Consider the following 24,039-nt stretch of genomic DNA (forward strand, 5'->3'; position numbering starts at 1 on the left):
ACATGAGGCACCCACCACTAGCTAGTTCCCGTTTCATCAAGCACCTTGTCCAGCAGGATTCAAGAAAAAAGGCGGCCACGCGATCGTGTAAGGATAGATCAGCGCCTCTGAGCAATCATTATTGGATAATATCCTGAGCTTCATAGTTTCCAAATCAATGGAGAGAATAGATGATCCCACTGCCGCAAGAACACGACGCCGGCAGCCACCCAGGCGACATCCAACTCATGCTGGTACGACTCCACCGAGGGCTTGAACATCTCCATCACGAGCTTGTGAAACCTCACCGACTTCTCCACCCGCCTCCACGCCATCCCACCGTCACCGTCCCCCGTGCCGGCCCACACCTCGATGCAGAAGCCTCTCATGGTAAGCAGGTGGAGCACATTGCCTTCTTCCTCCCCCTTCTCCACAACGTCGAAGCTGAGCCGCCGCAAAGATGGTGGGAGCTGCAGCAGTGAGAATTCCATGGTCGCTGTGCTGAGCACCACCATGCGCTCCCTGCCCTCGAGCCTCCAGAACAGCGATCGGTTTGCTTGCATCGGCCGGGAACCAACGAGATTGGGGTGGCACGCGGGGTCGCCGACGTCGAACCAGGAGAGCTCGCCGGAGGATAGGACCAGTGCGTGCAGGTCGCGCGAGGCGGCGTCTCGCGAAACGTAGACCACCTAGAACGCCAACGAGTCACCGCCGTCGGCGACGAGGCCGTACCCGACTGCACGCTCGGCGGGACAGGGAGACGTAGCGGTGGGCCACCGGGTCCGCGACAGCGAGTTGTTGGGATCCCATGTTCTTGAGGAGGATGCGGCCGTTGCGGTAGTCCAGGAGCTGCCACGTGGCGTCGCCCAGACAACCACGAGGCGGATGAAGACCTCGCGGAGGAGGCCCTCGCCAAGCACGACGGTGATGGCAGCCGCCGGAGCCATGTGGAGGGAGAAATTAACTTTTTGTCATCCTTAAAAACGGACACTCTTTAAATATCATCAACTTAGTTATCTTTACGTCTTTGTCATCGGAGAGAAAATTTCTTAGAGCAACTTCCAAAAATTAACTATCCCATCCTCTATCAGTCGAGCCGAGGTGGCTCCTGATGACTGTCCTCAGGTGGGAGACCTAGGTTTGATCCCTAGCTCTCACCCCCGGAGCGCCTCTCAGTACTTTTGTGACTGAGGTGTGTGGGCTCCCTTTGTGAAAAAAAAAAATCTTAGTCGTTAGCTAAAATGATAAAAAATCTTACTCTATCAGAGCATCATCGTCCACACCATTTTAGCTCAAACGTCATCTCCTCCTCCTGCACGCCACATACGTTTCCGCCACTAGCGTCTCTCTCCCATTCGGCATCCTTCAACCGCCCGCTCGCCCCCATACGTTCCCACCACTATTCGGCCTCCGCGGCTCCTCTGCTCCTCGTGCTCCTCCAACGACGCCCATCCCCACTGCCTCAGCCACCAGTAGACCTCCACGGCTCTGCCCGAGACACTGACGCTTCTCCAGCGAGGATGAAGAGTCCATCCCCGTCCCTAGAGCCACCGCCAAAGAGCTCGCCTTGGCCTGCCACGCCCCGTCCTCTTCGCTCGACATCAAGCCGCGCCTACTCGCCAGTGCTGATGTGAAGCCGTTGTTGCTCCTCTCGCCGCTCCACCACCCCCCAGGTTGCTCCTCCCATTGCTCCCCGTTGATCTGGTCCCTGCGGATCCCACCGCCACTGCTCCTCCTTCGCCGGGCGCCATCCGCTCGAACCCTAGTGGATTCGGCCACCCTGCGGATCCCGTCGATGGGATCCGGTCTTTCTGCGCCGTTGTTGCTCCACTTGTGCCACCGGCCGGCCAGCCGCTCAGCCGGAGAAACCACCGTCGTCGAGCTCTGTCTTCCCTGACCAGCTCTCACTCCCCTCCGGTCTCCCTCTCTCTCAGCCTACAAACAAATATAATATTAGTTATAGAATATTATTAAAAAATAAGAGAGAATATGGAGGATGAAATATAGATGTGCTATTGAAGTGATGAAGTAATATGAAGAAAGAATCTTTAATGAAGATATGAATAGTGAATTATAAAGGGTATGTTAGAGTTGCTCCTACTCGTGTGCTATTTTGAGCTCTTTTCACCGCCACATGGCCGTTCGGACGTGGCACGTGACGGGAATTGACCCCTTGCCCCTGGTCGCCAGCTTGCTCAAGTGCTGACCTCTCACCATTGTTCTTCCTCCTTCGTGCTGACCTCTCACCATTGTTCTTCCTCCTTCGTGCTGACCTCGACGCTGTTAGACTTAATCTTGTTGTACGTGTTGCTTTATGTTCAGTGCATCGTTGAGTTCAAGTTAGTAGTGTTCGTGTCTGTCGTGCAGCATGGCGTAGTGGCCAGGACCTGCAAGTGCAAGCAGATCGGCAGCCATGACGTGAGTGTGAGTATGTGTTGTGGTGTGCGGCCAGGTGCCTGGTCAAGACATGGCGAGTGCTTAGGAGAAAATCAGCTCATGCATGTAGTCGTTAGTGGTGATCTGCATGTAGAGAGATGTGCCTTGCATGTAGGAAGGTGATTAGTGGCCACGGGAGAGTTTGGCCGGGTCGTGCGGCCAGACATGGCTCAACCAGTGTGTGCGTGCGTGTTTATTTAAGTCGTTGTAATCACCGCGTTCATGATGCTGTGGTGAAGAGAATAGAAGTGCTGTGGGCGCTGGTGTGCAGTGCCGTGAAAAAGAGACTTCTCGTGCGTGCCTCTGCTTGTGAAAGTGTACGTGTTTACCATACACCTGAGCGATCATAGAGTTTCGTGAGTTCGTGAGGAGACTGATCGATTTGGTCATTTCCAACAAGTGGTATTCAGAGCCTTGTTCGAGAGATGGCGAAGATCGGTGACGGCAGCAAGGCTGTTGCCGCCGGCGGCGACGACGACAACGAGAAGCTGGTGGTGCAGCAAGTGAAGGAGGCGGGGGTGACACTACGTTACCCCATGCTGTTGGAGAACAACTACGGCGTGTGGGCAGTGAAGATGAAGATCTTCATGCGCGCACAAGGTGTGTGGGCGGCTGTGGAGAGCAAAGGTCCGGTTGATGAGAAGATGAACCAAATGGCTCTCGCCGCCATTGTCCAAGCTGTGCTGGAGGCCGTGGTGATGGCCATTTCTGAGGAGGAGACGGCGAAGAAGGCGTGGCAAGCTCTCGAGGAGATGCACGTCGGTGAAGAGCGCGTCAAGAAGGCCCGAGTACAAACCCTCAAGAGGGAGCTTGCTGGTATGTACATGGGCGATTCTGAGAAAATTAATGATTTTGCTTTGAAGGTCACCACAATCGTGAACGAGATTCGCTCTCTCGGCACGAAAGTGGAGGAGATCACAGTCGTCGAGAAGCTCCTGCATTCTATCCCCGACAAGTTTCGACCCCTCATTAGCACCATTGAGCAATGGGGGGATGTGGAGGAGATGTCGGTGACGGAGACGATTGGGCGCTTGAGGGCGTTCGAGGAGTCCTCAAAGGGGCGGCATCGTGATAAGGAGGTGGAGCAGCAGCTGTTGGCCGCGTGTGCTGAGCCACGGCTGACGCGTGCGGAGTGGGAGGCCAAGGTCGCTCAAGAGAAAATGAGCAACGATTGCTCCAGCAACAACGGCAACAAGACCGGTGAGAAGAAGTACCGCGGCAAGTTCGACAAGTCCAAGATCGACTGCCGCAACTGTGGTGAGTTCGGACACTTCGCCGATGAGTGTCCTGTGGAGAAGAAAGTGCTGAAGGGTGTGGCGTAACTCGCTATGGCAGATGCTGACGATGAGCCCACGCTGCTGTGAAGGCTAGAGGACGTCAGCCAACAAGATTAGGGGGTGATTGTTAGACTTAATCTTGTTGTACGTGTTGCTTTATGTTCAGTGCATCGTTGAGTTCAAGTTAGTAGTGTTCGTGTCTGTCGTACAGCATGGCGTAGTGGCCAGGACCTGCAAGTGCAAGCAGATCGGCAGCCATGACGTGAGTGTGAGTATGTGTTGTGGTGTGCGGCCAGGTGCCTGGTCAAGACATGGCGAGTGCTTAGGAGAAAATCAGCTCATGCATGTAGTCGTTAGTGGTGATCTGCATGTAGAGAGATGTGCCTTGCATGTAGGAAGGTGATTAGTGGCCACGGGAGAGTTTGGCCGGGTCGTGCGGCCAGACATGGCTCAACCAGTGTGTGCGTGCGTGTTTATTTAAGTCGTTGTAATCACCGCGTTCATGATGCTGTGGTGAAGAGAATAGAAGTGTTGTGGGCGCTGGTGTGCAGTGCCGTGAAAAAGAGACTTCTCATGCGTGCCTCTGTTTGTGAAAGTGTACGTGTTTACCATACACCTGAGCGATCATAGAGTTTCGTGAGTTCGTGAGGAGACTGATCGATTTGGTCATTTCCAACAGACGCTATCTCCGCGCTCCTTCTGCGTCTCCTCTCTATGGCCACATCCCCACTGCCGTCCACCTCCTCTCCATTGCGCTCATCCTACAAGGCGGCGGCGAAGCCCTCCCCTTTCTATGGAGCAGAGCGGTGGAGAGATCGCCGCCAAGCGCGCGAAGCCCTCCGAAGATGACGCCGGTGTGGACCGCCTCAGCGAGTTCCCCGAGGACGTCCTGGTCCTCATCCTCCTCCGCATCGACACCGCCGCCGCCGGTCGAACCAGCGTCCTCTCCTGCCGCTAGCTCCGCCTTTGGGCGTTTGTCCTGGAGCTCCGCTTCCCCCTCTCCCCACCTCATTGCCTCCACACTCGCCGCCCATGAAGCAGCCCTCCACTATGCTATCTCTTCGTGTGGACCCTGGACGTCGCCCCCAAGTCCGTGGCGGCCTGGCTCCGCATCGCCGTGCGGCGCCTCTCCGACCGCCTGATCTTTGAGAACCGGGCGCCATGAAGAAATGCCAATGACAACGGCGAAGAGGAGGTCGGGGAAATAGGCACCTTTGAGCTGCCCTGCCTCGAGCGCGCTGCCGTCGTCTCGCTCGACCTAGGTTTTCTTGGCCTCGCCGTGCAGCCCGCCGGCGTGTTCGCTCGGCTCACCGAGCTCTTCCTAAGCCGCGTCTGGTTCCACGGACAATGCGAACTCGTCGACGTCGTCTCCTCGCCGCGGTGCCCAAGCTTGCAGAAGCTCAGCGTCCGTGACGCCCATGGGCTGGTCAATCTTGCCATCCACTCGGAGTCTCGCGCTGCGAAAGCCGTGTGGGGGCACGCGAAGGAGGCTGGGGCGCGCACGTGAGGCTGAGCATAGAGAGCACGGAGGACACCGGTAGAGGAGCTCCAGGAGTGCTTCGACCATGGAGTGAAGTGCGGTGCACACGAGCGGGGAGGTGGCAAAACCAAGGAAGAAGAAGACTAAGGCTCGTTTGGCAGGGCTCCAGATTCTCCCAGAAACGTTTCGGTTTCAGATTCTCCCTGGAAACGTTTCTCTGGTGAATCACCTTCAATTTTCTGAAAACGTTTGGCAGGGATTCTGGATTCAGATTCTTGAAGAAAAATGACCTGAGTGATTCTCGAAACGGGTGAAACACCATTTTGGGTGATTCTCCTCGTAGTGTTAAAAATGAGAAACGTTTCAGGTGATTCAAGGTGAAACGTTTCACGTTTTGGTGCGTTTGGCAGGGATTCTAGAGAATCACCAGAGAATCTGAAACGTTTCTTGCAACCAAACGGGACCTAAGGAGGAAGAAAGAGAAATCGGCTTTAGCTAGGGGCAAACAGGTCATTTCGCATCTCCCTTAACGTCGGCATGGCTAGGTGGCACCACAGGGTGAGCAAAATGGCACGCGAGTAAAAACTTTCTCCGATGGTAAAAACTACAACGAGGTCGATGGCATTTGAAAAGTGGGCGTTCTTATGAATGATAAAAAGTTAATTTTCTCAATGTGGTGGCACATTTGGAACGGGATTAGAATGGCTAGATCCTAGTCTCTTGCTCAAATTTGACCCAGAATAGGGGAAATGTTTCTTTTTTTTTTTCTCCCGCTCAATCTATGATATGACAAGAAGAAATAATCTTTGTCAAAATTTGAAAAAAAATTAGCAGCTAAATGAACCTCTAAATCTTTGTAAAAGTTAGTTTTTGCACAAGACAAATACTTGCATAGCATACAGATATCCTGATAATATATATGTAGAGGAGATGTGACAAAACAAACATATATTTTTTCGAGGATGCTGATCAAAAACACATGAATTACGATCACAGTTATAAAAAATTGTAGTTTATTTTTTATGCACTTAGTCTTATGCTTTCCATTCCTAAGGACACGTACAATGCTGAACCTCAGCCGTTTTATAGGTCATCATGTGCATCGCTATGTAGAATTTTAGATGTCGTGAAGAAGATAGAAAGATATCGTTGTCTCGTGAAATAACTGTGAGATTTAGCTATAAGACAACTCATGTGCTATTATACCGTATGTTGTTTACGATAGACATGTTCTCTTACCTTCCATCCACTATAAATTAACAGGGTGTGAAGCTACTATGAGACGCCTAAAAAGATGATTTGTATAAGAAATTATGTGTTAAATCATCTAAAATTATATAGAAACTATAAAGTAGCCTATAAGACGATACCATTATACATTGTTCTTGCCCTGAAGCTTTTGATGAATAGCGAAAACCGATTCGTCCTATCCTTGCAGCATAATATGGTGAGTAGCTCTTTTTCGTTATTGTTCCTCTCCGTTCGATGACTCTCATGGCTTCATCATGCTCTGATATGGCGGTATAAAGTTTGTGATAAAATGCCACTAGATAAAAGGGAAAAAAACAGGGGCAATTGAAACTAACTAGTTACATGCCCGTACGTTGTAACGGGAGTAAAAAAATTCACGAGATAAAATAGTTGACAGGTAAAACACATACATTACAATAAAACAACAATCTATTTGACAATGAGCGTGGTAAAGGTCTCCATCTCGCGCTGCCATACAAATAGCAAAAGGATATACTTTTTTCGAAACGAAATAGCAAAATGATATATTACTTGACTCGAAGTTGTATATATGGTGAATGGTGTTTGCGAATCTGCTATCGAAACGAAATAGCAAAAGGATATATTTTTTACCTTTTGAGGTATAGTGTCATCTTCATTGACAAAATATTGCCCGGTAATAATAAGAAAAAATGTTCCAGCTCTACATATTGCGAAGCAACTCATGCATAGAGATAACCCAAAAGAATTGAAAGCATTTAAACAATATATAAGCAAGACAAGCCGTGCTTGACAGTTGAATAGGCCGGATGATCTTGTAACAGGTTAGGATAAGTCTGCCAACAAGAATAAAATAGCAAACAATTAGCTCAATCATCAAAATTTCACTCTATGAAGTGAACTCGGTTCAGCAAACTTCAGTCAAAACAGACAAATATTTTCCATATAGTAGCTCGCCCTTATTTTTATCAAAATATAGTATCCCACCTTTTACCACATGCTTCCATGATTCGGCTGACAAGTAGTAACTGGTTTTTGGAAGGGAGCAGAAACAAGCCAATAGAAATACCTTGCTTCCTCTAGTGATCTCCATTCTACCCGCTGAATTCTCCCATCTAACGAATATGACAATGAATCCATTTAATACCCACAACTTTAACTTGTTTCTGCTCCCTTCCAAATACCACCTCATACTTGCGGGAAAAAGAATTCATAGAGGCCTGGTACAACATAGCAAGTTAATATTGACAAACCCGCTGCACATCTCTCCAACTGTGAGATTAAAAATAGCTGGCCCGCTTTCCTTAAGTGTACACTGGAGATCACCATCAGTGAAGGTCCCAATCAAATGATGCCCGCCATCAACCACAAGTAGACACCCACAACCTTTACTGGTGAGCTCAGTGAGTTGATCCATTATCATATCTCCCTCCTTGCACAGAGGAAGCTCGTTCTGTTTCTTCATAACATCCTTAACCTGCAGGGTGTTTTTGTAAGAACAAATAGTCTAAAAGACACCTCACCCATAGAAAAAGAAAATGTTAGCATGTCAAATAAACAATAACACCCATAGAAATCCAGATGGTTGAAGAAACAAGATCTAGGCTTGTTTTCACATTCTTTAACTTCCATTTTCCCCCAGTTTTGCACATGAACAAGGCATTCATTGAAATGTATCATGCCATGCATACCCGGGCTCACTCGTCAATGGGAGCTACGGAATTGTAGCTAACTGGACAATTAAAACATCAAACAATTGACATAATAATAAGTGTCCACATAATAATAAGTGTCCACATGCTTCCATAATAATACGGATAACTTCAGAAAAACAGCAAGCTCTATAAGGGGACTGATCTTTACAACAAAGAAAAAAAAAACTAATTGAGTAGTTTGGAGTTATCAGTGTCCACATAATAATTTAGAAGAACTCCCAAGAGCACCACCAGGTAATTCAAAATGAACTTGTTTCTGTCATTGTTTCATACAGGTACGCAATCGCTAAAAAATAATTCCTTTAATATTTAGGTACATTATTTTGAAGTTTTGACTCTTTAGGCATTGAGAAAGCTACAGGTGAAAAAAGTTTGCAGTTATGAGCTTAATAAATGCACATAAATGTTTTACAACACACCCACTGCATTGTCTAAACCTCAGTGCACAGGACAAACATGCAAACGAACTGGGCATTTGAAAAATGGAAAAGATGCGATACAATCACTATCATACCTCTAACAGGAGCACCATCCATCAACTCAAACTTTGCAAGAGTCTCAGTTTCAACATATGTGTTAGAGCCTGATCCTGTTGATTCCCGACGACGAATCTCCAGATCCATGTTTTGTATCTTTATTCTGACAAGAAGAAAATATATCTTCCCAATAATCACATCATTGAGATGGTACTGAACAATATGGGAAAATATGAACAATACTGCAGGTTTCCAAAGTGAGAAACTTATCAGAACAGACAAACAGACAGGCATACGATCTTACATGCTTTTGCTGTATTCAAACTCAATATGTAAGCAATCTTCAATTCCTACTTCCATCTGAAAAGGAACATTGAGTAGCATGAATTGCATAATGAAATACACAATCATCTTTTTTTTTTTGTCAGATCATTCTTACTTTAATGGTTTAACCACATCAAATAGCAAAAGTCATGCAATTAAAGATATCGCTGAATAGAGCGATAGGGAAACACATTATTTAATTTCTCTCTTTGGGATATTTTAAAAAAAGTGTCAAGTAACTATAATCAATTCCATCATACCAGAGCTGTTTAATCTGTATATTTTGGTGCAATCAGCATATTAAATTAAAACCATCAACACAACATTCTTTTCGCAAGAACCTTATTGCTCATTTGAATTATAACAACCCTCAGAATGGACAGCCGTATTTGGAATATTAGGATCTCAGAATGGCAGGGAGGGTCCGGACCGATAATAGCATATCAGATAACTTCATTTCTGAGGAGATCAGGTGCATTGTTCACTTTCCAAAAAACCATAAGGTCAGCACTCAGCAGTGAACCAGTGTTCTGACTCAGAGTTCAAGAGCTGTGTTTTCCACACACACAAAAAGGACATGTGTGGTTAATGACAAGCAGCTAATTTATCTCTTTTCTTGTTTTCAAACTTTCAAAACTGATATCTTCGAGATTTGATACCTGGATCATGTCCAAGTAAAAATGTATTCATTCTTTAAAAGATGGGGATAAAATGGTGTCTATAAGGCCATGAACCAACCCATTTTATGGAAACCAGACTGTCCAGTTTTTTTTCGGTTTTCAGCAAAAAAAAAAAATTATCAGGCTTCACAGGTTTCTAGAACCTGGTGTGACCACACGGGTAAGCTAACATGAACTGCGGGAGAGAAATTTAGTAAACATTGTGAAGGCCTCAAACACACAAATGTTAATTTGAGAGACTGTACCAGTTTATTACAACACTGTCAAGTTCTATGCTAGGTTGCTAACATATCTTACAAGCATCAAATGAAAAGCTTCCGTTAATAAGAACTCACCTTAATGCTGTTGTTGATTGTAGGGACAAGAGTGTAGTTTCTTACCTGCCAAAAGACAGGAAGATAAGTCATTAAATATTCTGAAAAAACTCTGCAATTCGCTAGAACACATTAAAATTAAGAAATGTTTTGTCTTGAATGTGCTAGTTCATATCAATGAAGGCAAAATAGAATGGAGCATTTATGTTGCAGAGTCATAAACATACCCAAAATCTGGTGTGATTGTTCCAAAATAACAGAAATAAACTCTATGGTTGTATGACTTTCAAGTAGGCAGTATAAATTAAATGTATTGGTGGTTATCAACTTACACAGAAATCCCGGTATTCCACAATATTCCCAACATAGTTTCTGCCAATTGTCACCTTCAAAATGTACCTGTGAGCACATCAAGCGTACTTTGGTCTTTAGAGGTGTTTCAGTGCTTCACTAAATCCTTCTCTCCAGCACTTGAACAATTCTGGGGGCACAAAATGACAGCAAGCTATACTCACCAGATGCTGTTGCACCGTGACCCAGCTCGCTCCGGTTCCTCGTCTCCTAGCTCGGCACCGACTCCTCTGTAACCGCTCCTCGCCCGGGCCCCCTTCCCGACCAGTACTGCATGTAGGAGAAAAAAACTGAGGAGCAAAGAGAGCTCGCACCTTGATACATCAATCAGTCATCTGGAACACGTGAAATATGCATTCTAAGACAGCTCGCACCTTGATCTCAGCGCATGCTGTCAACACACTCACCATAGTGAATCCATCCGGCTTGAAGTCGACATCCAACATCTCCCGGAAGACGGTGAGCACCTCGTTTGGGCGGCCATTGGCCGCGAACCCGTTGAGCATCGAGTTCCAGGAGACGAGATTGCGCTCGCGCACGGGTATTTCGTCGAACACCCTGTGCGCGCTCTCGAACAGGCCGCACACGCCGTCGAGGTGGACGAGCGAATTCTTGACGTAGACGAGCGCAGCGAGCCCGTTCTTGGCGGCTTCGGCGTGGAGGCGCTCCCCGTCGCGGAGCGCGAGGAGGCGCGCACACGTGGAGCAGCGGCGGGTAGGTGTGCGTGTCGGGCGGCGCGAGGCCGCGGCGGTGGAGCGCGAGCGCAAGGCGCGAGCGGGGCGAGGACGCGGCGATGCGGAGGATGGTGTTGAGGGAGAAGGGGTCCGGGTTGGGGAGGATGCGGGATAGGACGGCGACGGCGTAGCGGAGCGGCGGGGCGCGGAGGGAGTCGAGGTGGAAGAGGAGGTGCTTGCCAAGCAGCGGGTGGGCGGGCGGCACCCCGGCGCCGAGCGCGCGCCGTGGATCTGCTTGGCCGCGGGGAGGGAGGGCGACGCGAGGTGGAGGCGGAGGAGGGCCGGAAGCGCCGGAAACCAGTGGTGCGGCTAGTGGTGGTTCTTGGAGGAGGAGGCGGCGGCGGCGAAGTGGAGGAGGAGGTCGGGTATCGGCGGCGTCCACTCGCGATGGAGGGGAGACGGGGCTGGCTAGCGGCGGAGGGAAGACGCGGGGATGGGGGAGGGGGGTGGCTGGGCCGGATCTGAGAGGGGGGCGGCGGCTCGTGGCTGGGTCTGAGAGGGGAGCTGCGGGAATGGGATTGCACGGACGGGGACGGTGGGAGCGGAACGGGAATCGGGAGCGAAACGGGAATGCGAGCGGAACAGGACGCTGAGCGTATTTTTTAAGTAGTACAGATTCACAGCACATGTGTTTTTTAAATGGAGCACATGTGGTTTTTTGAAACCAATTCTTGTGTGAAATACAGCAAAAAGAAAAAAAAAAGAGCCGATCAGATTTAGCTCAAGTATCTCTTCGGGCGATCTGGGCCGTCGGTCCGTCAGATCGCGAGCCATCCCACCGAGAGCGAGAGAGAGAGAGAGAGAGATGAGCGCGGCGGCGGGCGGGCTGCGGCGGCTGCTGGCGGCGGCGGGCGCGGCGGGCGCGGCGGAGGGGCGGGCGGCCATCTTCGGCCACGCGGTGAACCCGACGGGGAAGCGCGCGGCGACGAAGCTGCTGCGGAGGAAGCTGGTCGGGGAGCAGGTCGCGCAGTGGTACCCCTACGACATCAAGCGCGACGACCCGCTCGTCATGGCCCGGGAGGAGAAGGAGTAAGTGGCCGCCGCCGCCTCCCCCCCCCCCCCCCCCCCCGAGTCAGAAAGGCATCTCGGTGACGCCCGGGAACGTGTTCGTTGATACGCCTCACTGATGCCAAGTTGATGGGTTCACAGGCGTTTGTAGTAGTTCTTGATTGTTGCAATCAGGGGTTCAGGTTGCCCAGTGCCATTTGGAGCGTGGTGTTCCTTGGCACGGAAATGCGTATGTTTTTCTTGTTGGTTATGTGTGGTCATGCACTTAGGGAACTATGGCATGGCACTACTTTAGCTTGTCTAGATAGACTGGTTCTGTGATATGCAGATTTGGTCATTTGGTGTCACATAGGATACCTTGATTGGTGTCATCCCAAGAATGTGTTTATTAATGCACCAGGTTTTACACACCTTACTAGCTGTGTACACATTTTACTAGATATGACAACTAACACGTACCTGTATTCATCCAAACCTTTTGCTTGGATGATTTATAGTAAATCAGGACATGGATCATTCAACATTTGGTCATGTTGAAGTTAGTTCTCCTAATCAATTAATTGGGTGGATCATGCAATTGAGCTTTTTTTTTCACTCACCAGTATTGAAATACCAGTTTCCACTGTCTTTTTTTTTTTTTTTTTTTTTGCATTGTCGTGTGATGTAACCATGACTACAAAAATATTTGGAAACATATTTGGAAAAATACGCAAGAACTGGATCCTTTATTCTGGGTTTCAGTTGAAACCAGAAAAAACTGGCCAATTCCCAGTTGAGTTTTGTTAGATACTTGGGTTTGCATCTCAGGTCTATTCAGTACTGATTACCAGGAAACTAGGCTGGGAGTGGTTACAACACTTGTTTAGTGGTATCCTTCGACAAGAATAAATATTAACAAATGCAAAAGCTACATGTGTAACCTGACTTGTTTTACGTCTTCTGAAAGCCAAAGCCTTCAATTTTACAGTATCTTATTTGTGATTCTGGGTGTAAAAAAAAAGCTTGTGGTGCTGTTCATCTAAATTACATGTCTATGCTTCTAGTATTGTGCAGGGTCAACCAGACAAAGAACTGCAGATTTCACAATGAACATGTGGAGTCTGCTCAAATTAAAATGCTTATAGAAGTAACAGGCTGGTGTCTGAGGTTTGAGGTTTCTGCCTGGAGACAGAAACCTCCTGGGGGCTGAACTGCAAGCTAAAGCATAGGCACGATTGTCATGAATCAAGCATGATAGTTATATTAGTGTTCCATTCTGAAGTGCAGATCTAAATACATCATATTGTTTCATGTTTTGGCTAACTAGATTATCGTGAGTCAAGCATATTGTGAGATGGAACTTCTCTCTGCAAGATCATACTATGAGCGGTTATCTTATCTACATCTCTCCTTTCTACAGGCGCCTGTCCAAGCTGGAAATGTTGAAGCGTCGTGGCAAGGGTCCGCCAAAGAAGGGCCAGGGAAGGCGTGCGGTCAAGAGAAGCAAATAATTGCCTTACTATTGCCTACTTCTGTTTATGGCATTTGCGTTGTTCGAATGCTGTATCTTATTTGATGATATATGAATAAACACTCCGTGCTTGTTTGACGAAGTTTCGTTTCCGACTTATTTGCAATGGATTTGCCTTCCTCATTTGAAGAATTGCATATGCAGAAATTTATAAATAATACTTCCAGTTGAGTGCTTGATGCAAAGGCCTAATTAGCGACTGCGTCAGTGATGGAATCTTGTTTTGGCCAAGTATGTGAGCCTTGATGATGCAGAGTTACTGGCTCACTGCAGTCTTCTAGATGAAAATCTGAAAAAAAAAAAGCATTTGTCACTAAGAATGCAAGAGTTACAACATGTACTATCTCCAAGTGTGTGTTTTTTTTTGAGACGATACTATCTGCAAATGTTTGATTGTGTTTAGTTCCAATTCCAGGTACAACACGGAGACGCTTGGGAACTTATGCACGCGCCACGTGTATATGGTTCTGTGAGATCAGGTCTTCTCGGGCTCTCACTCTTGTCCAGAAAGTTGTTCAAATGCCACATGAACACTTATGAACGGAAGCTGGTGCAATGTGTCGTAGAATATTGTGTAGAGTATGAACTCGAGAATTGATTCAAAATCAGATTGTATTACTGCACTGTTGATCCTATATATATACATGTTGAATGTGTGTCTCTAATGGACATGATAAACGTTAATTGAAAATGACAGTTACTAATGCTAATCACATTTTGTGTCAAACACTTCCCCTTGATCAGCTTTGTCATTTATATATAGCGCAATGAAAACTTCTCTAAAAATTATGTGAAAAAAATATAAGGAGAAATATAATCGTAATATGTCATAAAAAACTCTTTAAAATCCCAGTAGAAAAAATATTATGAAAAAATAAAATAAACTGAATATACTCCTTTATCACTATGAGTATACTTATATACTCATTCTAAGATACTCTGATGTGAACTACATGAAAAAATTGAAAAAAAAAGTCCATCAATTTTAATAGATTTTGATAATACCTTTATATTTGTATATAAAATATAATATACTAAAAAAATGTGCAAACCACCTAAAAAGATATACATACTACTGAGATGATCTTATAAATACATGTTGAATGGGTGTCTCTAATGAACACGATAACCGCTAATTGAAAATGACGGTTACTAATGTTGATCACATTTTGAGTCAAACACAATGCATGATCGATCCCACGCGTGCACGTCACGTGAAATGAATCCAGGGCCCGCTGTTAGCTTCTAAGCTCAGGATCGATCAAGAAAGCTAACACACGTTTGGGGAAAACTTTTTTCTGGTTGTATACTCTGCTTCTTTATTTACAATACAGAGGAGAAGACTCTAATATGCATATATAATGCTAATAAAATAACTAGCTTAGCCAGCTCGAGAAACATACGTGCTACATCTACAGGCTTCTTCCTATTACACATGTCTTACACAACACAAGGTCACGTGGACCAATATGCTTAGTACACAAAACATACCTATCAGGATTAATATCTACATTCTCCCCTCTAATCCTGACATTGTCTAGTTGTATTTTTCACTCCCAACAGATCACGCATCTTGCAGAACTTAATTCTTGGAAGTGCTTTTGTGAGGATGTCAGCTCTCTGGTCTTCAGTACAAACATGCTTGACAATAATCAGTCCTTTCTCAACACATTCACGGATGAAATGGAAATGAGTATCAATATGTTTGCTTCTTCCATGAAATACTGGATTTTTCATCAATTCAATAGCTGACTTGTTATCGACGTATAGTGTGATTGGCTTTGATGTTTCTCCAGTCAACTCAACTAACAACCTTCTGAGCCAAATGCCTTAACATGCTGCTCCAGTAGCTGCCATGAATTCTGCTTCACATGATGACAAAGCGACACTTCTTTGCTTCTGTGAAGCCCATGCTACAATATTTCCAAGGAAGTAAAACACTTTCCCGCTAGTGCTCTTCCTGTCAACTATATCACCAGCAAGATTGCTATCACTATACCCGGTTAACACCTCTTTTGCTGCTACTTTTGCATACATCAAACCAAAGTCGATTCTGCCTTTCACATACCTAAGGATTTGCTTTATAGCTTGTAGATGTAAACTTGTTGGTCTTTGCATAAATCTGCTTACCACTGCAACCGAATAAGCGAGATCTAGTCGTGTATTTGTCAAGTATCTTAGGCTTCCAACTATGCGCCTATATTCTATGGCATTCACTGGTTTGCCTTCTTCATCCTTGCCGAGTTTCAGATTTGCATCCATGGGGTAACTAGTGGGATTGCACTCCTCCATGTCTATTTGTTGCAAAATCTTTCTAGCATATGACGACTGCTTGAGTTTGATCCCATATTCTGATTGCTCCACCTCAATGCCAACATAGTAAGAGAGCAGACCTAAGTCACTCATTTCGAACTCTTTCATCATCTGCAGCTTAAATTCTATGATTTCTTTGCTGCTTGTTCCGCTGACTAGCAGATCATCTACATAAACACCAACAATCAGAGTTTCTACACCATGGCTTCTCTTATACACGGCTTGCTCTTGAGGACACTTCACAAAACCCATATTTTTCAAACTCTTGTCAAGGCAAACATTCCATGCTCTAGGTGCCTGACGCAATCCATAGAGTGCCTTCGACAGTTTGTATACCTTGTCCTCGTGTCCCTTTTTCACAAACCCTTCTGGTTGTTGGACATATACTTCTTCTTGCAGGTCGCCATTCAAGAAAGGCGATTTGACATCAAGATGATGCACTTTTCATCCGCGTTGTGCCGAGAGAGCAAGTAAGAGTCTCGCTGTTTCAATCTTTGTTACTGGAGCGAAGACCTCCTCATAATCAATCCCTTTTTGCTGCACATAACCCTTTGCCACGAGCCTTGCTTTATGTTTAATTGCTTTACCATCAGGATCCTTCTTCAATCTGTAGACCCACTTTACATCAACGGGTTTATGTCCAGGTGGTAATTCAATCAACTTCCAGGTCTTGTTCTTTTCTATAGCGTCAAATTCTTGTTTCATGGCATCTTGCCACTTTTCTTCACGTGCAGCTTCTTGATATGATATTGGTTCCTCAGTTGCCAATAGAGATAATTCATCATAGTTTCTACTTCTTGAGTTCTTGCATAAATTTTAGTAAGGGAGCCAAATTTTGTTGGTTATTCATCTTCAGGATAACTTGATGAGGGAGTAGATACTGTTGTCGATGTAGTCGCTGAACTTGTTGGAGATACTGAGCTCACCACACCTTGTGATTTTGGTGAGGCCTCAGTGAAAGTCATATGTTCAGGTTCTAGAACCCCAGCACCATCTGAGTTGTTTTCCACATTTATATCACCTGCATCTTCAATAATAGAAAATTCTACATAATAGTCAATGTTAGCTACATTCAGTTTATTCCAATCCTATTGTCTTCCTTCTTCAAATACCACATCCATGCTAATATGGATTTTATGATTTTGAGGATCATAAAGACGATACGCCTTGCTCCCTGGTTCTACTCCAAGATATATCATAGCAATGCTCCGGTCATCAAGTTTCTTGGTGTATACGCTAGGAATTTTAACATGCGCTACACAGCCGAATACCCTCAAATGCCCCACATGTGGCTTCCTTCCTGCCCATGCTTCAAAAGGTGTCATACCAGTGAGAGCTTTAGTTGACACACGGTTAAGGATATACACAACATGTCTTACTACCTCGCCCCACATTTTTCCTGGAATCTTCATAGTTTTGAGCAAGGTTCTTTCCATCTCCAATACAGACCGATTTCTTCTTCCACAACACCATTTTGTTGTGGTGTGTATGGAGCTGTGAGGTGTCGCTGAATTCCCTCTTTCTCACAAATTTTTGTGAACTGATATGATAAGAACTCCCCTCCACGATCAGTTCTCAGCACCTTGATCTTGTGGTCACATTCATTTTCAGCTAGAACTTTAAATTTCTTGAAGGCCTCAAATGCATCACTTTTTGCCTTGATAACATACACCCACATCATACGAGTAAAGTCATCAACTAGAAGTAAGAAATACTTGTTACCAGCTAATGTGCTCGGAGTGATCGGACCACAAATATCAGCATGTACCAATTCAAGCTTCCTCTGAGATCTGAAACTTGCAAATGAAGGGAATGGAGTTCTAGCATGCTTTGCGACCAATGGGATGATCTATTCTTGGTAGGCTAGAGATCAATCCTTTCTCAGACATGAACTTAAGTGCATGAAAATTCACATGTCCGAGCCGCGCATGCCATAGCCACGCCAGATCATTCAAGCTTGCCATTAAACAGATAGGATCACAAGTATGCAGCAGTAATTTATACAGCCGGTTGGCAGACCGTCTGACTTTCATCAAGAGGTTTTCGTTTTTATCATATACTCTAAAAAACAATCCTTCTAACACTATCCTACTGCCTTGTTCAGTCAACTGTCCAAGACTAATAATATTGTTGCACAAGCTTGGTATATAATACACATCATGAAGTAAGCGATGCTCACCATTCTTACATTCGAACAGGATGGAGCCCTTTCCTTTGATCTGCACTACTGAACCATCACCAAAACGCACTTGGTCGCAAATTCCATCATCAAACTCCTTGAACTTGGTTCGTTATCCTGTCATATGATTGCTTGCGCCATTGTTGAGGTACCATACCTCAGGCTAAATCTGAACATCTTCTTCTTCAGTGTGGAGCTTTGGAACCAACTTTTCCTCATTTAACATTACCATCTTTGGTGCTTGCACCTCGTACACAAACAACAGCAATGCTGGTTCATCCTCTTGGGCATGCATGAGATTAGACTCCTCGTAGCGACGCTTACTGCGGCAATCTTTAGCATGGTGCCCCAATTTTCCGCAGTTATAACAATGATCCTTGCTTCTATCTCTGTTAACACCAAATCCATGCGAGGTGTTACTTTCTTGGTTTAGTGTAATGCTGGTTCCATGACCTCCTTGGCCACGCCCGCGACCTCTGCCACGATAGTTGCTGCGACCACGGCTACTAAAGCCTTCACGCGACTTTGAACCAAAAGAAGAATCACCACCACCTTTCTTCATCCGAGACTGCCACTCAGCCTTGGTGAGCAAAAGGTGTTCATCATCCCCATCATCGCCATTCCACAAGCGCTCCTCATACGTGCGGACACGACCAATTAATTCTTCCACCGACATGACCTTCAGATCAGCGAATTGCTCGATTGTAGTCACGATGGGGAGAAATTTATTTGGTAGTGAACGTAGCATCCTTGTCACCACATAATCATCCTTCATTGCTTCACCCAACTCTCTGATTCTTGTTGCCAGAGTACACATCTTCCCAGCAAATTCATCCACGTTATCTGAACTCTTCATACACAGCGCTTCTAGTTCATCTTTCAGCGTCTGAATTCGAGCTTGCTTGATGTGGTCAGCTCCAAGGAACATGGTTTTAAGGGCCTCCCAAACTTCTTTTGCAGTCTTCTTCTCTGCAACAAGAAAAAGGGTGTCTTCAGGGATAGCTTGAAAGATGACAGCCCTAGCCATCTTGTCCTTCCGTTGATCAACAGCTCCTTTCAAATCAACGGGCTCTGTAGCATCCCAAAGGCCCTGTGCATCCATGAATGCCTCCATCTTGATGCTCCATGCTGAGAAGTTGCTCTTCGTCAGCATCGGGTACTGAAGCATGACGGAGCTCTCCTTCCCTGCCGAACCGTCAAACATATTGCCTGCCGCTGGTTGATACTTGGACATGCAACGCTAGTCGCCGCCTCTTTACCAAGCTCTGAATACCACTTGTTAGCTTCTAAGCTCAGGATCGATCAAGCAAGCTACTAACACACGCTTGGGGAAAATCTTTTTCTGGTTGTATACTCTGCTTCTTCAGTTACAGTACAGAGGAGAAGACTCTAGTATACATATATAATGCTAATAAAATAACTAGCTTAGCCAGCTCGGTAAACATACATGCCCCTTCTACAGACTTCTTCCTAGGCCTGGCAACGGGTCGGGTCGGGTCGGGGCCGGGTGCAACCAGAACGAACCCGACCCGAAACCCGAATTAAAAAACCCGACCCGAACCCGAACCACTTTGCGGGTGCAAAATTGAACCCGACCCCGAACCCCGCGGGGACCCGAAACCCGACGGGGACCCGTGGGGACCCGAACCCCGACGGGGACCCGTGGGCACCCGCGGGGACCCGAACATGCAATAGTAGCAGATGCACCGAATAATGAAATCAACCATGAACCATGCATTCACACATGTACAAAAGTATAGAACTTAGAAACAACTAAACAACAAACATACAGAAGTACAAAACATAGTTTTATCAGCATCCTTACATAATAGCAAACCATCTCATGGTTTTATCCTCACATATCCACACATTGAACTATTGAAGACAATTCATAAATACCACTTTCACACTTGACACTTGACAGTAAGCAAGTAGCCAAAGCAACAAGCTACACAAGCCAACAACAAAATAAATAGTACATTACTAGTTATTACAACACGTCTTGCTCAGTGATCAAATAAAAGTTAACAATAATAGATGAAGATAAGTATGGAGTCACAACAAATTGTAGAGCTTCAATTCTTCCTCTAATTCTTCGTTCAATCAATAATAGCTGAATCAAGTTCCTCCTAAATATAGAGAGCATCATTAGCACAATCATATGTTAAATGATAGATAAGGATAACAATTTAAAAAAAATGATAGAATGATATTACCATTTCTTCCTCTTCATCCTCAAGACAAGTCCTCAATGCGCCTGAAAAAGTGGATTGATACCCTAATAACATAATGTTCACAAGTTAGTGCATGCACATGTTAGTTACACATAAGTATTGAAATATAGAAATGCATAAGTATTGTTACCTAACATATCAGCTCGAGACCAAGCTTGCATACACATAAGTGCTTCTACCATTTGTGGAGCAAGACTACTTCGAGATGGACTAATTATCCTCCCACCGGTACTAAATAGTGACTCGGATGCTACTGTTGTCACGGGAATTGCCATAACATCTCGAGCAATCTTTCGCAAAGTAGGATATTTGAGCCCTGCATATTGCCACCAGTGTATGATATCCAAATCTTGTGTTCTAGGTAGCAGTGGCTCCTCCAAGTACAAATCCAGCTCTGTACGCACATAAGAAGACGTCGCAGCTGGTTGCTTTGCTATGTATTCATCGAATGTGTCAATCCAGTCATCATCATCTTTGGTCTGAGCAACAACACTAGCTCTAGTATCGGAACCATCTGTTGTTGCAATACCCTCCATGGTATCTTGGTATTGCAACACCAAGCTGTACAACAAGTCTCTAACCTTTTCAACGTGTTCCCTAGCTGCACTTTCTGTCCCATTAATTTTGAGAAAAAGAGCATTCAACAATTGCAGTTTGTACCTAGGATCTAGGACAGCAGCAACAGCCATCAAACCATGAACATCTGACCAATATTTATTAAATTTCTCTTTCATCAACTTTGCCATTTCTTCTACCTTAGAGTTGCTGCTAGCTTGCCATTTCCTAATAGCCAAATAAATATTGCATATTTTGGGAAAGAAAAGATTTGCCGTTACATATCTGGTGCCTGACAATAACTCAGTAACATCATAGAACATCTTCAATCTATCACAAAGTTCTTTAGCAAAATTCTAATCATCTTTAGTTGGAGAACAAGGAGTAAACAATTTATCACGTTGAGCAAGGCGTTCAAAGACCTCTTGGTACCCTATTGCAGTGCTAAGCATTAGATAAGTTGAATTCCATCTAGTTTTACAATCAAGAGCAATTCTTTTTTCATATGAAATGTTCATTTGGGAAGTCATTTTTTGAAACCTCTCATGCCTTTTAGGTGTGGCTGTCCAAAATCCAACACTATCTCGAACCCTTTCAATCCCCTTCTCCAAGACAGACATTCCATCTTTCACAATTAGATTTAATATGTGTGCAGCACAACGCATATGTATCAATTTACCCTGCAACATACAAGTGGAAAGTGGCAACTTATCTGTCATTCTCTCTATGAGATTATCGTTGGTGCTGCAATTATCAAGGGTTATAGTGGACAGTTTCCTCTCAATGTTCCAATCCATAATAACTTCATGAAGAACATCAGTTATTACTTCGGCAGTATGAGGGGCTGGAACATAAATGAACCTACACATTACAACATAGGAAACTTTAGTAGTGAATGAGGGACTGTAACATAAAATTGAACCAATATAGAGAAGAAAGAACAAAATCAATATTACCTCACAATGAAACTTTTCAACCTCCACTCATCATCAAGGTGATGTGCTGTCACTGCCATGTAGCCTTTCCTTTGATGATTTGCTGTCCACATGTCCGTGGTGATGGCAACACGAGATTGACATTGATGAAAGTACTTGACCATAGAATGCTTTTGCACTTCATACATATCCAGTATGTCCTTCCTAATTGTGTTTCTAGACATCACTTTGAATGCAGGTTGCAATGCACCACAAAACTTTCTAAAGCCAACATGGTCCACAATAGATAGAGGGTACTCATGGATACATATCATAAGTGCAAGTTCTTTCCTAGCCACATCTTGATCAAACACATGTTTCTCTAAGGTAATTGTCCCGTCTTGTGGGTTTGTTGTTAACTTAAGACTAGACTGTTTTAAGCCCTTTCTAACTGCTCGATCTGGACAAATCTCAAGGTGCCCATGCAAGTGTTTGGTACCATTTCTTGTCTCTCCTCCTAGAAGTTTCTTACACCATGTGCATTTAGCTTTCCATGCATTATTTATTTTAATTCTATCAAACTCTTGCCAGACAGAAGATTTTAGTTTCCTCTTACTACCAACAGTAACATCATCCTCTACCTCAAACACATCATCAGTACGAGTACCTTGAGATTCCAATTGTGCTGCTGAGCTAGATGGTTGTGCAACAGCATGACCACCAGTTGCCCCACCAGCACAAGATCCACTAGTACTAGGATTTGACATGTTCTGCATACCTGGAAAAAATATATAAGCTGATCAAAGACCATGACAACTAACAGGTCACTGAGAACCAACGTACGCAATATGAATAGTAATGAATTATCATATTTACTCTTTCCATCATCAATCAAATATTATCTTTCAAGCACAAGTGTAACCTAGAGATAAGATATCAGAATGTACTGGTACATGCTACAGAACTAAGATGACATCCATTCATCCCCAATTTTGCAAATACCTGAACAATAAATTACAGCATAACAGCACTATGACAATTTGTACAACTTCTATCAATGCACAAGGAGGTAACAGATCACTGGATTATACAATTTATGACTTTATGTGCAAGAAATTTCAGGATATCAATTGTTGTATAGTCATCTATAACATCTAGTCATCTACATCGCTACACAACATGTAACCATATACAAAATAATATCGCTACACAACATGTAACCATATACAAAATAATATCTTTCTCAGATCAGACCGTCGGTTTCTATTTGAAATTCTCGCTTTGTACTTTTGTAGCCTTAGTCCTCTCTCTCACTGGCACTGCAAGAAGATAAAAAGGCAACTGGAACTGGTATGGCAAACTTGAGAGAAGTCGAACCTCACTACCTCAGTCAGGCGAAGGCACTCGGGAACTTGAGAGAATGCAGAGGCAAGCAGGCCGCAGGCACTCGGGCGGTGAGGGCAGAGGAGGCGACGAATGGACGAAGAGGCCAGGACGCGGTCACGCGGGAGGGAGAGGAAAAGGACGCTGCACGGGCGGCCGCCGTCTCCCAGCTATTGGATCCGAACCAGCCCGAGGCAGGCAGCACACCACCACCGCTGGCCCGCTGCAGGTCGACTGGTCGAGCTCCGGCGGCCGGCGGGATCCTGGTGGCTGGCGGCAGCTAGCGCGGACGGGCGGACGGCTCGGCGGGACGGGCGGACGGCTCGGCGGGACGGGCGGACGGCTCGGCGGGACGGGCGGACGGCTCGGCGGGACGGGCTACGGGCAGGGGCAGGCGCAGCCGGGCAGGAGTCAGGACGGCATGGAGGTGCGGGCGCCTGGGGGCTGCGACGCCGGCGGGCGGCGGTCTGGACTCTGGCGGTGGCGGCTGGGGATTGCGGATTGGGGAATTGCTGGCTTGCTGCTGTGCTGCAACTGCAATGCGGACGGAACGGATGGCCGGATGGGGTCACGGGCGGACGGGCCGGCTAGGGTTACGAGTGGTGCCTTCGTGGGCTACTGAGCTGAGCGTCTGAGCGCTACGGGAGTGCGGGCTGCGGCTTGCGGGCTGCCTGGCGGCTGCGGGGTGCGGGCCCCCGTGGATACCCCACGGGTGAACTTGTCTCCCCGAACCCGACCCGACCCGCTGCGGGGACCCGACCCGCGACCCCCGCGGGTACACTTTCGCACCCACCCCCGCACCCACCGGGTCTAAAACCCGCGGGGCCCCGACCCGACCCGACCCGTTGCCAGGCCTACTTCTTCCTATTACACATGTCTTACACAATACAAGATCACGTGGACCAATATACTTAGTACACAAAACATAGCTGTCAAGATTAATATCT

The 24,039-nt window shown here is 45.9% G+C and overlaps 5 protein-coding genes and 1 pseudogene across 5 annotated transcripts; 3 read left to right on the forward strand and 3 right to left on the reverse strand.

The window, feature by feature from the left end:
- Positions 1-36: 36 nt before the first annotated feature.
- On the reverse strand, positions 37-2,229 carry LOC133929632 (uncharacterized; annotated as a pseudogene).
- A 2,207-nt stretch (positions 2,230-4,436) lies between these two features.
- On the forward strand, positions 4,437-5,199 carry LOC133929633 (uncharacterized). The gene is made up of 2 exons (XM_062376426.1): positions 4,437-4,645; positions 4,883-5,199. The coding sequence occupies exons 1-2, from the start codon at positions 4,486-4,488 to the stop codon at positions 5,197-5,199; spliced, it is 477 nt and encodes a 158-aa protein (XP_062232410.1). The 5' UTR covers positions 4,437-4,485.
- Positions 5,200-7,150: 1,951 nt separating this feature from the next.
- LOC133929634 (protein transport protein SEC31-like) lies at positions 7,151-11,624 on the reverse strand. Its single transcript, XM_062376428.1, has 7 exons — positions 10,670-11,624; positions 10,427-10,532; positions 10,244-10,310; positions 9,933-9,977; positions 8,898-8,953; positions 8,632-8,756; positions 7,151-7,879 (listed from the first exon to the last, which is right to left on the reverse strand). The coding sequence occupies exons 1-7, from the start codon at positions 11,622-11,624 to the stop codon at positions 7,875-7,877; spliced, it is 1,359 nt and encodes a 452-aa protein (XP_062232412.1). The 3' UTR covers positions 7,151-7,874.
- Positions 11,625-11,742: 118 nt separating this feature from the next.
- Positions 11,743-13,637, forward strand: LOC133928434 (uncharacterized). Its single transcript, XM_062374763.1, has 2 exons — positions 11,743-12,025; positions 13,404-13,637. Exons 1-2 carry the CDS (start codon positions 11,802-11,804, stop codon positions 13,492-13,494), a joined length of 315 nt encoding a protein of 104 aa, XP_062230747.1. The 5' UTR covers positions 11,743-11,801; the 3' UTR covers positions 13,495-13,637.
- A 4,532-nt stretch (positions 13,638-18,169) lies between these two features.
- Positions 18,170-19,240, reverse strand: LOC133929635 (uncharacterized). The gene has a single exon (XM_062376429.1). The coding sequence runs from the start codon at positions 19,238-19,240 to the stop codon at positions 18,170-18,172; it is 1,071 nt and encodes a 356-aa protein (XP_062232413.1).
- Positions 19,241-23,129: 3,889 nt separating this feature from the next.
- Positions 23,130-23,714, forward strand: LOC133929636 (uncharacterized). The gene has a single exon (XM_062376430.1). It carries the CDS (start codon positions 23,130-23,132, stop codon positions 23,712-23,714), a length of 585 nt encoding a protein of 194 aa, XP_062232414.1.
- Positions 23,715-24,039: the final 325 nt, after the last annotated feature.

This window comes from Phragmites australis, chromosome 9 (assembly GCF_958298935.1).
Source record: "Phragmites australis chromosome 9, lpPhrAust1.1, whole genome shotgun sequence".
NCBI lineage: Eukaryota > Viridiplantae > Streptophyta > Magnoliopsida > Poales > Poaceae > Phragmites > Phragmites australis.